Here is a 14,233-nt window from a genome sequence, read left to right as displayed (position 1 = left end):
TACCGCAGATGAGCAGACTGAGGCTGGGACGCTTGGACAGCTCAGTCGACTCGTGATGTTGGCTCAGGTCGTGACCTCGTGGTCGTGAGATCGAGCCACACATCAGTGGGAGCAAGCCCCACACTTAGCGCAGAGCCTACTCAGGATTCTCTCTCCCTCTCTCCGCCCCTCCCCTACTCGTGCTCTCTTTCTCAAAATAAATAAATAAAACTTGAAAAAACAAACCAACCAACCCTGAGGCTCAGAGAGTCCAGCAGCCCACCCGGGTCACACAGCTAGTGGAAGGCTTGCCAGACAGGTTTCCCGATGACCACACCTCCCCCAGACCCCAAGCTCCTACGGAGCCGCCAGCTCAGGGAGCCCCAGCTAGAGAAAGACCCCCCCCAGTCCTGGACGCTGAGAGGGGAGAGAGGTCCCAGCCCTGGCCACACAGATCAAGGGTCTGTGAAGTAGGCAGCAAGCGGCCATCTGTCCCGCCACATGAGGTTTCAGTGGCATAACGTGTGTACCTGGGACACTGCCAGAACCCAGTAGCGCTCAAGAAATAAGTAAACGCTTGGTACAAAAAGCATGTCGTCGTGCAGCCAGAGGGAGAAGCACTTTTTCCTAACTATAAGGCTGATATTGTCAGACTAAGGCGTGCACTGGCCCTTATGGGCAAAGCTCCCTAGCATCTGAATGGAGCCTCTCCCAGACCCAAGAGGGAGAATCACTGATGGGGGCGGGGTGGGGGCCGGGGGGGGGGGGGGGGCATGTCAGGGGTGAGCCAGCAGGAAGAGAGTCCAAACAGAGCCAGACTGGGCCCCCCCCCCACCCCCACGGCCAGCCGGGGTGACTCCCCACCACCCTCCCTGAACAGACGTGGGAATGTTGGCTGTCCCACAGCCTTCACCTCCGCAACCCCCCACCCCCAGGCCTTGGAGCCTTCGTTCCTGGGGCTGCTCGGGGGCCCTCACCTCTCGCTCAAAGCCCTTCTCCAGGAAGATGGACCCAAAGGTGTAGAAGTCATCAGACTTGGAGCAGCAGGGCCTGGGGGGTGGCAGACACAGGCCGTGAGACCTGGCCCGGGGGACTAGGGGGCCCCACCCTTGGGAGGAGATGGGGGAGGAGACGGGGCCCACCCGCAGGAGGCGAAGGAGCCACCGTGGACACAACTGGAGCTGGGCCACCAGACACCAGGGCGCAGGGTGGGCCTGGCCAAATGGGGAACCCCCATCCGAGGGGGACAGGACAAGGAGAGGCCTCAGAGTCTCACCTCGTGGAGCTAAGCCCCTCGATGGCCGAGAGGATCTCCTCGTCGTATGAGTCGTCCTCAGACCTCCCCTTGGGGGATGCACTCCTGGATAGGAAACCCGGAAACCCACAACTGCATCACCCCAGGACCACAACTTGCCCAAAGGCAGGAGTGTAGACGAGAGGGCTCACCCGGATGGGTCCCCAGATGCCTGCCAGAGGCCCCAGGGACACAGGAAGGTCCCACTGAGGCCCAGAGAGGGCAAGCGGAGACCCCACACCAGACAGCATCACCCAGCTGGCCAGAAGCTCAATAAGAAGCAAAGGACAGACCTCGGCCCCCAGGCTAAGGCCTCTTCCGCTAAACACACACGGGTCCCTCACACCAACCCCACCGACCTGACCGCGGGGTGGGTACACAACTCTTATTGTAAAGTTCTGATTCCTAGAAACACTTTGAGCCAAGCCATGGCAAACTCCATGGTCAGGGTTGCCCTCCTGGACAGAGGATGGTCAAGGCAGCCTGCCTGGAGGAGGTGACGGGGGCAGGATTTGGCCAGGAAAAGAGGCCACAGGTTGACAGAGAGGAGGGCACAGTGCATGTACCTGTCAGGGGCCCGGTGGCGCCGCAGGGGAATGGCCTGGAAGAGAAGGGAGAGAGGAAGTTATTCTGCAAAGCAGGACCCCTAAGTCTGTCCCAAGACTGGGTCTATCATCTCCCGCACTCTCGGATCCTCGGGGCAGGTGCGGAGCAGTCTGGGAGGGAGGGTCCTACCTTGGGCCTCCGTCCGTTGGGGATAGGGGTCTCGTTGCTGCTCACGCTCTCGCGGTGGTTGAGGTGTGCAAAGGGCCGTGCGGCCCCCCAGGACTCGAGGTAGCGGGTCATGCGCACGGACGCCCGCATCTTCAGGGCCACATCCCCCTTGGGCTTGGGGAGGTGCTGGCTGGGCGGGGGCGGCTGCTGGCTCTGCGGGCAGACACAGACACGGCCTGTCCAGTCCCCTCCCCTCAGCCCAGGAAGGGGCCACTGTCCGGATCCTGCCCAACCTCCCCTCCCCCAGCCCGACACTGAATGCTGCCCAGAGCGCTGGCCAGGCTGGTGGAAAGAGAAAACGACAGAAACACTACAGGTCTGCAATCTCCTTGGGGACTGGCTGCGGCCCAGGACCCTCTTCGGCTGGGCTGCAGGGCAGGTCCCGGCTCCAGCCCTGTCCTTCCCAGGCGGGCAGGACACTGGGGGTCACACACAACTGTGCACAGCCCCTCAGAGCCTTCCCCCGTGTCCCCAGGGAAAGATCGTGTTAAAGTCCTAAGCCCTAAGGCCCCACTGGGCCCGTGAAGCTCTGTGGAGCCACTGTCCTCGGGGCCTGAAAGCCCACTGGCCTCTCCCCGCAGAGACACCCTGGGGAGACAGTGCCCAGGAAAGCCACTGGCCGCCTACCCTGCCCACCCACATGTGGCCGGCACATGTCCTTCCTGAAGGAACAGCTGCAGGAAGAGGACTGTGGGCCAGGAACCTGAGAGACAGAGCGCCGGCCAACAAGGGGCCAGCCCCACCCCTTGGGGCAGCATTCCAGGGCATTCCCCTCATGTGGCCCCCACGCCACAGCAGGGACCGTTACTTGCCATGTGCCCGCCGTGGCCGTGGCAGGCCCGGGGTGTCTTAGCCAGGCCCTGCCTCTCCATGGCCCCCTTCCCCCACAAGGAACGACAGCTGGGGACCCCTCCCTGCTGGGGAGGGTTGGCAGGACTAGAGAAGAGCGAGAGCGTCAAGGCCACCAAAGACAAACTTGGGTCATCTGCAAGTCCCCTACCCTGTGAAGGTTCCTGCCTTCCAAGAGTCCCTGTCTCCTTGGGTCCCTGCAAACACCCACATGGACCAGCACCTATAGCCACAAACACTCGCTAAGCCACAGGCGGCAGCTTGCCTGGAAACTTCTAGCCTCCTTTCGGGATAGAAACGTTTTTAAACCCTGAGAAATGTCCGTCTGCCCCACCGGAAGGAACAGCTGGAGTCCAGCCTCTGTGAAGAGTTTTGGGGTCCAGAGAATGTGCTGTGCCCTGCAGAGAGCGGCCTGCCCTGGGGTCAGGGGAGGCCACGTTCTCTGTCTCCCCTCCACCGGTGGGTAACTCTACCCACACAGCACCGGCTGCTCAAATTCAGGGTCGCTAGCACTTTCCAGACACCTGGGCTCCCCAAGAAATAAACGTCTATAAAGATCCATCAGCTCAGGGGCGCCTGGGTGGCTCAGTCGGTTGAGCGTCCGACTTCGGCTCAGGTCACGATCTCGCGGTTCACGTGTTCGAGCCCCGCGTCGGGCTCTGTGCTGACCGCTTGCTCAGAGCCTGGAGCCTGCTTCCGATTCTGTGTCTCCCTCTCTCTCTGCCCCTCCCCCGCTCACATCTGTCTCTCTCAAAAATAAACATTAAAAAAAATTTGTTTAAAGAGAAAAATAAAGATCCATCAGCTCGGAGTAAAAATGCACCTATTCAGAAGCAGGAACGGGGAGGTCACTTGTGACCTTCAGCAGCCCACAGGTGACCCCACCTGCCACCTCTGGACACTTGTCCCCCAGGGGTCCTCACACCTAAGAAACGGTGTCAGGGCCCACGGAGACCCAAGATGGGAAAGGGCCTCCGCGTCCACAACAGGAGACGACCCTGAGCTTGCGTGTGGTGGCCTCTGTGCACACACAAGGACACGTCTCCAAAATATGTCATCAGGTGAAGAAAGCAACAGGGTGGGGCACGCCACCCTGGGCTTGGCAAGGGCAGATGACCGTCTCTCAGTCTATTTACATGTGCACAGACCTGTCTGTGCAAGGAACTCAAGAATCTCAACCACGCCGGTCCCCTTTAGCGGGGACATGCCAGCTGCACACAGGATGTGAGGGCGACTGTCCACAACACCCCCTTCGTGCCCTCTGCATTTTCAACTCTGTGAATGAATGACATTCAACCAAGATGGGGGAAGGCAGGGCTGCTGGGGAAAATGTCGGATGCCCCGTGAGATCCTGCCCAAAACACGCTCATGCTAAAAACTTCTTCTTCTCTGTTTATGTGAAACTCAAGCTCACCTAGGAGCCCTGTGGTTGCCTGGCTGAGGCGGCGGCCCGGTGGGGCCGTGCCCACCACTGGCCTGCAGGACCGGGGCTCTGCTTCATCGGCTCACAGGCTCTCCGAGCACCTGCTCCACTGTCGGGAAGCACTCAAGGTGCAGGGACTGCAGCCTGGAGAAGAGGGGCCCCTCTGCCCCAAGGTGGCCCACGTGCAGCTCACGCAGACAGTAAATAAGCAAAGACGACAAACAGACGGGAGCATCTGAGCCCGCAGAGCGAAGAGGGCTGTGGGCAGACACAGCAGCAGTGGCAAGGGTCCTGGGGTACAAAGAGCCTGGCAGTGGAGGGACAGGGGCTGAAGGGCTCTCAGGAGGGAGGGACGGGGTGGGTGGAAGAGGGTGGGGCCCAGAGCTGTGGGGTACAGGGTGAGGGGCCACACTGTATTCTATGACAGCCCCGGGTACCCGGAAAGAGTTTCCCCAGAAGCTCACTCAGCACCCATGGCCCACATTAGGGGAGGGGACTCTGCTGAGCAGTTCCCATCCCTGAGGAGCAGGAGGGCACCCCTGGGGCCTGGGGAGGCTCACAGGCCGGCCCTCTGCTCCCCCACAGACTGTCGGGCCAGCTCTGAGGATGGCCAAGGCTAGAGAGAGAGGGAGCTGGAAAGAGCCTGTCGGGGCTGACATTCTTGAGCAAGTCCCAAGGATGATTCACCGAGGCCGCCAGACGAGCGGGCCTCCCGTGGCAGGAAAGAAGGCCTGTGTGGGCGCAGGGCAGGGCCAGGGCCTACCGGCCTTATGGCAGCCCAGCAGCTACCCCCGCCACGGGGTTCTGAGGAAAGTGGGGTCCCCCCACCCCCCAGCAAGTGACGGCACCAGCCAGTTAGGCGGCCACTGGGGGGCAGAACCCTAGGCTCCTGCCTAGTCCCACTTTCCTGACTCAGCCAAAGCACATTTTAAAAATGTGTCTTTTCAAAATCGAGGAAATTAGTGACAACCCCCCAGAAAATAAAGTAACAGCGACTATCCTTTCTGGGACGTTTATGAGGTGCCTCTTTAAGGTGAGGGCCTCATTCAGACTAGCTCCTCCTCCCCCTGAGGTAGACACTGCTGTTATTCCAATGGCACAGACAAGAACACTGAGGCCCAGAGGCACTGGAGCCTAGAATGTACTCCGTGACGGGGAGCTCACTCCTACCCTGGGCAGGCTGCTACCCCACGTCTCCACAGCCTGGAAAAGAAAAGCACTCTCCCCTCCATGGGGATCTTCCCCCAGGGTGTGGACCCTCTCCCCCGCACAGCCCCGGCTCCCAGGGTCTCCTGAGCGAGGCCCTCCCCCCCGACTGCTTCTTCTGAGCCCTCGTACCCGGGGGTCGATGACCAGGTAGGTGTGGATGTTCATCTCCTTCAGGTGGGGGTCCCGCTGCTGCCCGTGCCCGTCCTCCACCTCATACGCCTTGTCCAGGTGGTTCAGCGTGGCCTCTGTGATGTGCACCCGGCTGGGGGAGACACGAGTCAGAGCAGCAGGGCCCAGAGGAGGCTGGCGTCCGCCGGGGGGGGGGGGGGGGGGGGGGGTGCACCATGGGCGGGGCCGAGCAGGCCAGAGCCCGGACTGGCTCCCCCAACGCGAGGTCACTGCTCCCGTCTCTGACCCCACCCTAAGCCCCCAACCCAAAGTTGGCCCACGGCCTCTGACCCCACCACCGTCCCGCTGCGCCTCACCCAGGGACTCCAGCCGCCTCCATCCTGTTGGCCAGAGACACGTCGTGGGACCACACGTCGTACTGCCACTTGCGCAGCCCAATGACACCACACAGCACGTTCCCTGAGTGGATGCCCACACGCATGCTGATGTCCACACCTGTGGCCTCTCGCACCTGCCTGGGCAGAGCAGTCCAGTCACCCCATCCCAGCCAGGGCTGCTGAGGGACCCAGGCGAGCCACTTTCGCCCCGAGCCTCGGTTTCCTCAACTGCAAAGCGGTTCCAGTGCATTCCCTACCGCGCGTTGGGAAGCAGGACCCAGTGCCCCCGTTCCGCCCATGGTACCTACTTAATGGCCTCACACATGTCCAGCCCCATCTTCACACAGTTCCGGGCATGGGTGGGCAGGGATACGGGCAGGCCCGACACACAGTAATAGCAGTCGCCCAGGATCTTGATCCGCATACACTCATTGGCCTGCAGGGCAAGGCAAGCAGGGGTCTGGTCGGCAGATGGCTAAGAGCTGGGGTCCACACGTGCCAGGCGCCTCCCCATACTCTCCAGAGTGAGCCAGACTCCTTCGTGGCCAGACGCTTCCTCTGGGGTACCAGCCACCAGTAGCCGCTTCTGGGCCTGACAAAAGGACTGGGGATACGGAGGACTCTCCAGAGGGAACCCCTAAGCAAGCATCAGGGGCCAGAGGGGGTATTACCAGGGATGGCCACCTGAGTGCCTCTGGGAGAGGCACTGTCTTTGCTTCATCCGGTCATGCAATGCTGAAATGTCCGTGAGCTCCCTGCCCCACCCCAGGCACTGGAACACACAGGGAGCAAAACAGACAAAACTCCCCACAACGTGGGGCTCACACACTAGCGACAGTTAGACACTAAACTAGACATCCAGCGGTGAAAGTGCTAAGGAGAAAATGGAGGGCTAAAGGCTGGCTAACCTCCTGGAACACAGGTGTCCTCGGCCTCCAGATCTGGTGCCCGTCCCCTCCCATGCCCAGCCTCAGTGACCAGGTAAGGCACCATCCCTCCCATTCAGTCCCTGTACCAGCCACGCCTTTATGAGCAGTCCCTTTACTAAACCTTCTTCCAATGACCTCATTTGAGTGAGTGCCAGTTGTTTCCTGCTGGGCCCTGGCTGCCAAGGGATGGGAAGACAGTCTTTTCTAGAAAGCAGCAGGAACCTTGGAGAGGGCCTGGAGGCCCAGCCTGGAGACTCGGGCTCAGGGCTCCAGCCACCCTCATCTCCGCCCCAGACAAGCACAGCGCTGCCCTCTGGAGCTGGGCTGTCCGTCAGGGACTTAGGGGAGCCCACATCCCCCAGGCTGATGCCCCACCCTGACACTTAGAAACCAGGGAAGTTAGGGGCCCCTGGGTGGCTCAGTCCGTTGAGTGTCGACTTCAGCTCAGGTCATGATTCACGGTTCGTCAGCCTGCGTCGGGCTCTGTGCCATCAGCTCGGAGCCTGGAGCCTGCCTTGGATTCTGTGTCTCCCTCTCTCTCTGCCCTTCCCCCGCTCGCACTCTGTCTCTCTCTCTCTCTCTCTCTCTCAAAAATAAATAAAACATTTAAAAAAAAATTAGACGATAAAAAAGAAACCAGCGAAGTTGTGTATGTTGGGGGTGGTGGGGTCCTGAGCCCAGATGTGGTGCAGGTGCCTCTGGGAGGGTCGGCCCTGGCTCTCAGAAAGAGGGTACGGATCTGGAATCTGCTGATAGGACAGAAGTCTGGGACCAGCCCAGCCCAGGAACTAGACGCTCCAGCAGAAAGGCATCCCTCTCCCCATCTGTACAAAGGACCTGCCTCCTGCGCCTGCCACAGAAGGCCACAAAGGACTGGAAACCCAGACCTTTGGCCCACATATGGCCCATCTACTGGGAACTCCCAACTGCTGGTTTAAGAGATGTCATGGAGGAAGGAGGCTCCTGAAGGAAGGCTCCAGACTAGACAGGCTCTCTGAGTCACTCAGTCCACAGTACCCCGAGGGACAGTGCTCCAGTGCACCCCTGGCCAGTAGTGTCCTCCGGTAGTTCAGCCACCCCTCGTGGTGGTCATTCTCTAAGACAGAGGCCACTCCTGGGGGGCCAGTCCCTCCTAGAACAGAGCAGCTCTGACCATGAAAAAGTCCTCCTGCTGCGGGGCCAGAACTCACCTCCCATCAGGGTCCACACCACTGGTTCTCCACACACAGAGTCACCCGGGAGGCTCTTAAAATCTCTCCCAAGTGTGGGCACAGGTGCTAGCATTTTATTTAACCTTTCAACCTAATTCAGGTGTGCAGCCAGCATAGACAGCCTCGGCCTTCAGTGTTAACACTTGGGTCTCTCCTTAGTGGCCACCACTAAGCCCGTCTTCACCGGAAGCTGGCCCAGCTGCTCCCCAGGCCCCCCAGCTCCCTGCGCCCCTCTTCAAAGCACATAGCATACAGGCTGGGAGCAATCTGAGGGCAGGCCCAAGGCCCCCACTTGAGCTCAAGGCTGCCACTCGGCAGGTCTCGGGACCATTCAGTAAATTAACAAGTAACAGTACACACACACACACACACACACACACACACGATCCCCCGACCCACAAATGTCTGTTCCCTGCCCCCTCCCCCAGTCCCAGTGCTGCTCGTGAAGATGAACAGTGATAGCCCAGCCCAGCACTGCTTACTCTCCAGACCTCTCCCTGCTCAGCTGTACCTGGGAGACCCTCCTCACCCCATGCCCACCCCCACTCTAGCACCTGCCACATTCCCCAGGGTCCCCGGATCAAGTTCTCCTCATCTCAGCCCTAGGTCCTTGCATGTCTGACCCTGGGGCTTCGTCTCCCTCATCTTCTGTCCACTCACACTGAGCCACGTTCACTTCAAGGGCCCCCAGAGGCTTCCTTTTATTCCAACCTTTTGCACATGCTGTTCCCTCTGCCCAGAACCATTGCTTTTCCTCTTCAGGGTCTCTTTTTAGGTTCCTCAAACTCTAACGTGCACACGGTTCACCAGGGATCTTGTCAGAAGGCACCCTGTGGGTGAGGCCCAGCATTTTGCAAAGGCCTCCCAAGCTCCCTGGGGAGGCCTGCTTCTGATGCCCTCATGCGGTGAGATAGAGCCATCTCCTCCTCCAGGCAGCCCTCCTGAGCCCCTGTGCATCCCCCAACGTGTACTGGCAGTCTCCCCCCTGACCTCACACTCTGGGGACAGGATTCTGGCTGCCACCGCAGAGCCCTTGGAAGTGTTTGCTGACTGAATGCTACGATTCAGGCCTCCGCACACCCATGTCAGCACAGCACTGGGCACATGCCACCCGTGGGGACAAGAGGGGCAGCACAAAGGCCCGCGGGCTCACCTTGGCGATCTGGTCGAACTTGCCGAAGAGCTCGTTCAGCATCACCACCAACTCTTTGGGGGAGCAGTCGCTGGCCAGCCGCGTGAAGCCCACGATGTCCGCATAGAGGATGCTGGGGGCAGGGGTGCAGCCGGAGGGTCAGAGCCAGGTCCCTGGAAGCCCCTGAGCACCCGCCAGCCCTGAGCCCAATCACCCCGGCCACTCCTCAGCCTCCGTAGGGACAGGAGAGAAGCTCGGGGCCATAAAGAGGAATTAACGTTACAGAGGCTTAGTATTAAGGCAAAACGCAGCAAGCCCCAGAGTCACAGGGCCATCGAGAACTGTCATCCCCAGGCCCCCATCACTGCAGACCACAGGATGGTGCTCTCACAGGCGCCTCAGAATGCCCTCCTCCCTCCCCACCTTTGCACAGACTTCAGAACGAAGCCTGCTGGTGAGACGAGACTCCGTGCTCCCTCAAGCCGAGCTCCACACCCGACACTCGACACATACACACTACCCTTGTAGGGCTCCCATTCCACAGATGAGCAAACTGAGGCTCTGGTTAAGGCCCGCTTCGAAGCCAGAGCTTCAGTTTGCACCAGATCTCCCAGCTCGAAGTCCGTGAGTTCCAGACCAGCTCACACACAACCTCACTGAGGTTGGTGCATTCAAATAAGATTCTGGAGCCGCTGTGAATCTGCCAAAGACGGCTGTCAGGACCAGGGGACTTCGCCTCTTTTTAGGGGGCCTGTGCCCCCTTGCGGATCACCTGGAAGGACCCCTCTCTTCCTAAAGGCCCCACTTATGTGCAGAGCTTTACAATTTTAGGGGGCTACTGGATCTCTCCCGACACCAATCTGGTCTGATCCGACCCCCTGGGGAGACAAATGGGGAGACTGAGCTCAGATTCACCTCCCCCAAACCCCCTGTGGGACCCACCTGACGTTCTGGTGCCGCTTGACGTACAGGCTGTGGAAGTTGTTGTCGGGCATGTAGCGGCGGTCCCCGCGCTCCTTGAGCCGCTCGATGATGGCCAGCTTCATGCCCATGGAGATGTGGGCGGGCAGCACCGACAGCAGCAGGTTCTCCTGAGCACCGGTGGAGGACAGGCAGGGGGGCTTGAGGCCCCAGCCTAGGTGACTGGCCTCTGTTTTCTCTACGTTCCTTCCTGCTTTGCCTGGCGCACCCTCCATCTCCGCTGGCCTGTGTCCTGCCACCAGCCTCCCGTGTCCCCAGCAACCCCCAGGGGCGAAGCTTGCATGGGTGTCCAGTCATGCGGCCCATGCTCACACTGTTCAGTGAGTGTCTGACATCCACCGAGAAAGGACACAGGGCGTGGGGCCTGGGAGACAGCCAGGCAGGGCCGGGGAGGACCGGGCTGTGGCTCTAGGGGGAGGTGGGGTCCACACCTGCTGACGCTTCTTGACGCGCAGTTTACGACGGATCTGGATGCACTTGACGGTGTAGGTGAAGAGGTCTCGGGAGGCGTCCTGCATCTGGTGCTTGTGGAAGGCGCCCGTGAGATTCCCACACAGGAAGATGACAGCGTTGGCCAGCAGCTATGGACGGGCGGAGGGCAGGCTCAGTATATGGCTTGGCCTGTGCCCTCGGGCTACCAGCCCCCTCAGCAGGCTAGTGATGGCACCCCAACCCCATTCTCGGACTTTTGTCCCACTCGGGCTGGCACCCTTCCCAGACAGGCAGGGAAACTGAGGCCCAGACAGGTGCTGGTCCTCTAGAGTTACTGTGACGATTAGACCAGGTCTCAGGCTGGGGACCCCGAGACCAGGGAAGCAGAAAGGCATCATCTCAGCTCGGCCCAGAGGACAGTCACAGAAGGCATGGCATCCCGACAGGTGCCCAGAGCTCTGGCTTCTGTCTCCCAGAGCTGACACCAGGCCTGGTCAGAGGAAAATACCTCTGCTGGCCACCACTAACTGTGAATGTTTCACTCAGTGCAAAGACACAAGACAGGGTGCCCAGGGATATGCTCCCAGCCCTGTCAGCCCGGGACTCTGCAGGTGACGCTGAGCTACACAGCTGGACTGGAGAAGGAGGGCCGGATCGTCAGGGGCACCACAGGCCAGCAAAAAAAGGCCACAGGGCATGGCGCTGCCCAGGGGGCCGGCTTCCCCAGCCGACTGAGGGAAAGCCTAGCCTGGAGGCCATCTGTCTGCAAAACAGGGTGCTGAGGCCTCAGGACCAACTCGCCCACACAGGTCTCCGCCGCCCTCGGGACCAAACCACAGCCCCTGCCTCCACCTGCCCTACTCCTGGGCCCCTGTGCACACCTCACCTGCAGCCCTGCACGGACACTGGGCGTCGTGAAGGCCTCCATCAGAGCCCCGATCACGAGGAGGTGGGAGATGCTGGAGACTGCCCCCGCCACGACGGCCCCCTGCATGCTGAAGGGCAGCAGCGTGTACACCACGAACACAATGAAGAGGAAGAAGGGCACCTGGGGGCAGGGAATCGTGAGGCTCAGGGACTGGCCCCACCGCCCCCGCCCCAGGACACAGCCCCAGACCGAGCTGACATCAGGGCCCCTGCAGTCTCTATTCTTCTGGGGATGGCCCCCAAAACCCGAATCCTGAGTCCCCAGGGCGGCCCCTTCCCCTCCCAGTGGTGAGGGACAGTGACAGACTTGCAATAGAACGAGAAAAAGCTGAATTCTGCTTCTGGGTCAGACCCAGACAACAGTATCCATCACTTCCTATGAGCTGATTTATGATCTGGGGCCGAGGCCAGGCCTCCCCAGGAGTCAGACTCAGGCCCTCGTGGTCGAGGGAATTCCCGCCTGGCACCCACTGCCGGGGCTCTCCCTCCACAGGAATGGTGATTGGCAAAAGGCTGGGGCAGGGTCGGCTCACTGGCCGCCCCCAGCAGATCAGCCCAACCTGGGGATGGCCCGCCTGGGAATGAAATGGCACAGGGGAAAACAGAACAGAGGGCAATTGGGACCCGGTCATCCCACTGGAGCCCCGGGACTGGCGCCCCCAGCCTTTCCTGGCACACGGGCCCGTTTGTGCCTTTCTGCCTCTCTGAGCTGGAGTTGTGTCATTTCCAACCAAATGAGGGTCTGCCTGCAATGCTCCAGCCAGACATTCACAGGGACACTCTTCCCAGTTCAGCCATCTCTCCAGCTCAGAGAGCTGACAGGGGCCCAAGATCAGCCCGGGGCCCACCCTATGTCACAGACCCATGGCCCGTGGCAGGAGGAAGGCCCAAGGCCAGCACACTGAATGCAGGCACGAGTTTCTGGGTGCACAGCTGGGTGGTTGCATCCAGCCCCTGGGGACACCAGGGTCCCCCCACCCTGTTACCTGTGCCCCCATGTGGGTTGTCTTTATCCATGAGTCGAACACCAGCACATAGCCCAGCATCATAAGGCAGACCCAGATGAGCAGCGCCGAGGCCCTGAGCCACCGCCGGACGAGGCACTCAACATAAACCAGCACGTAGAGAACCACAAACACAGCAAGTGTGAAGAAGGTCGTCCCCAGGACAGTCTGGTGTCCAGAGGGGTCCTGGGCAGGGCAAACATACACAGAAATGCCTCAGCTTTCCCCAGTGAGGCACTGCCTCCTCCAGGAAGCCTGCCAGGCTAGTCTGTCCAGCCTGCCCCGAGCAATGTCACCTGTGTTCTCCACACGGGTGACATCTATGCTCCATCTGAACACCAAGCTCTTCCTTACCTTTGGGCTTTGTGCTGTCTTGGCTAAGGTTGCCTTCACCACCATCCTTCACCAGTCACTTCCTGTGCAGCCCTGAGATCCTGCACAGCCCAGCCCTGTGATGCTACCACTCCCCAACCCCTCCCTGTCAGGCCTCCTCTGCTTCCAGGGTGCTCTGTGAGGACCTGCGGGGGACAGATAGCACCAGAGTGCAGGAGCAAAGCCGTGGAAAGCCTCCTGGAGGAGGCCACTGCTCCTGTCTGTTACAGAATGAATGGAGGTTAGGAGCAAAGGCTGACCAAAGGCGTCCCAGACAGGGGAAGAGCTGGAGCAAAGAGACAGAAGTGTGACACTGGAAGGTGGTTGACAGGAAAGGAGAGTCACAGCTGGGACAGCACCTGGTTTCCCCCAGGAGCCCCTAAGCTCCACGGGCACAGAGGCTGATCTGGGGGCCAGCATACAGTAGGTACTCAGTAACCATTTGCTGAATGCAGAAACCAATGTCCTGCGGTTTCCAGCCACAGATACAGGCAGCACCGACAGTGCACCCACTGAGTGCTGGCTGCTGTACCCATATCACCCTGATAACACCCTGTAGTCTCTGAAGTTTTCTTCTAGAACTCTGCTGCTGCATACAGTGGCTACTAGCCATGTGTGGCTATTCAAGATTAATTTTACACCAGGGGCGCCTGGGTGGCTCGGTCAGTTAAGCGTCCAACTTCAGCTCTGGTCATGATCTCAAGGTTTGTGGGTTCGAGCCCTGTGTCTGGCTCCATGTTGACAGTGTGGAGCCTGCTTGGGATGCTTTCTCTCTCCTTCTCTGTTCCTCCCCGACTCATGCTTTCCCTCTCAAAATAGATGAATAAACTTAAAAAAAAAAAAAAAAAAAAAAAAAAACAAAACTCAGTTCCTCAGGGGTACCTGGGTGGCTCAGTTAGTTAAGCATCCAACTCTTAGTTTTGGCTCAGGTCATGATCTCTCGGTTCATGGGATTGAGCCCTGCTTCAGGCTCTGCAGTGCTTGGGATTCTCTCTCTCCCTCCCTCTCTGCCCCTACCGTGCTGATGCTCTCAGGAAGGAAGGAAGGAAGGAAGGAAGGAAGGAAGGAAGGAAGGAAGGAAGGAAGGAGGGAGGGAGGGAGGGAGGGAGGGAGGGAGGGAGGGAGGGAGGGAGGGAGGAATTAATTTACTTTTTTATAGCTTCTGTTCCTCAGCCACACTAGCCACGTCTCAAGAGCAGTGGCCGTGGTGG

At 59.9% G+C, this 14,233-nt stretch overlaps 1 protein-coding gene across 7 annotated transcripts in view; it reads right to left on the bottom strand.

Annotated features, from left to right (window-relative positions):
• Window positions 1-14,233, bottom strand: part of ADCY7 (adenylate cyclase 7) — a 45,159-nt gene that overhangs the window by 10,452 nt on the left and 20,474 nt on the right. For all 7 annotated transcript variants that reach the window (XM_042917960.1, XM_042917961.1, XM_042917962.1 and 4 more), the window contains exons 3-14: window positions 12,633-12,836; window positions 11,606-11,767; window positions 10,719-10,868; window positions 10,249-10,397; window positions 9,328-9,439; window positions 6,343-6,470; window positions 6,014-6,172; window positions 5,658-5,790; window positions 2,009-2,200; window positions 1,840-1,874; window positions 1,256-1,339; window positions 957-1,029 (exon numbers count right to left, since the gene is read on the bottom strand). In XM_042917960.1, the coding sequence (XP_042773894.1) occupies window positions 957-1,029; window positions 1,256-1,339; window positions 1,840-1,874; window positions 2,009-2,200; window positions 5,658-5,790; window positions 6,014-6,172; window positions 6,343-6,470; window positions 9,328-9,439; window positions 10,249-10,397; window positions 10,719-10,868; window positions 11,606-11,767; window positions 12,633-12,836 (1,581 nt within the window). The remainder of the gene's footprint in view (window positions 1-956; window positions 1,030-1,255; window positions 1,340-1,839; window positions 1,875-2,008; window positions 2,201-5,657; window positions 5,791-6,013; window positions 6,173-6,342; window positions 6,471-9,327; window positions 9,440-10,248; window positions 10,398-10,718; window positions 10,869-11,605; window positions 11,768-12,632; window positions 12,837-14,233) is intronic.

This window comes from Panthera leo, chromosome E2 (genome assembly GCF_018350215.1).
Source record: "Panthera leo isolate Ple1 chromosome E2, P.leo_Ple1_pat1.1, whole genome shotgun sequence".
Taxonomy (NCBI): Eukaryota; Metazoa; Chordata; class Mammalia; order Carnivora; family Felidae; genus Panthera; species Panthera leo.
The sequence above is the reverse complement of the archived record's forward strand: the minus strand, read 5'-3'. Positions and strand labels throughout refer to the sequence as shown.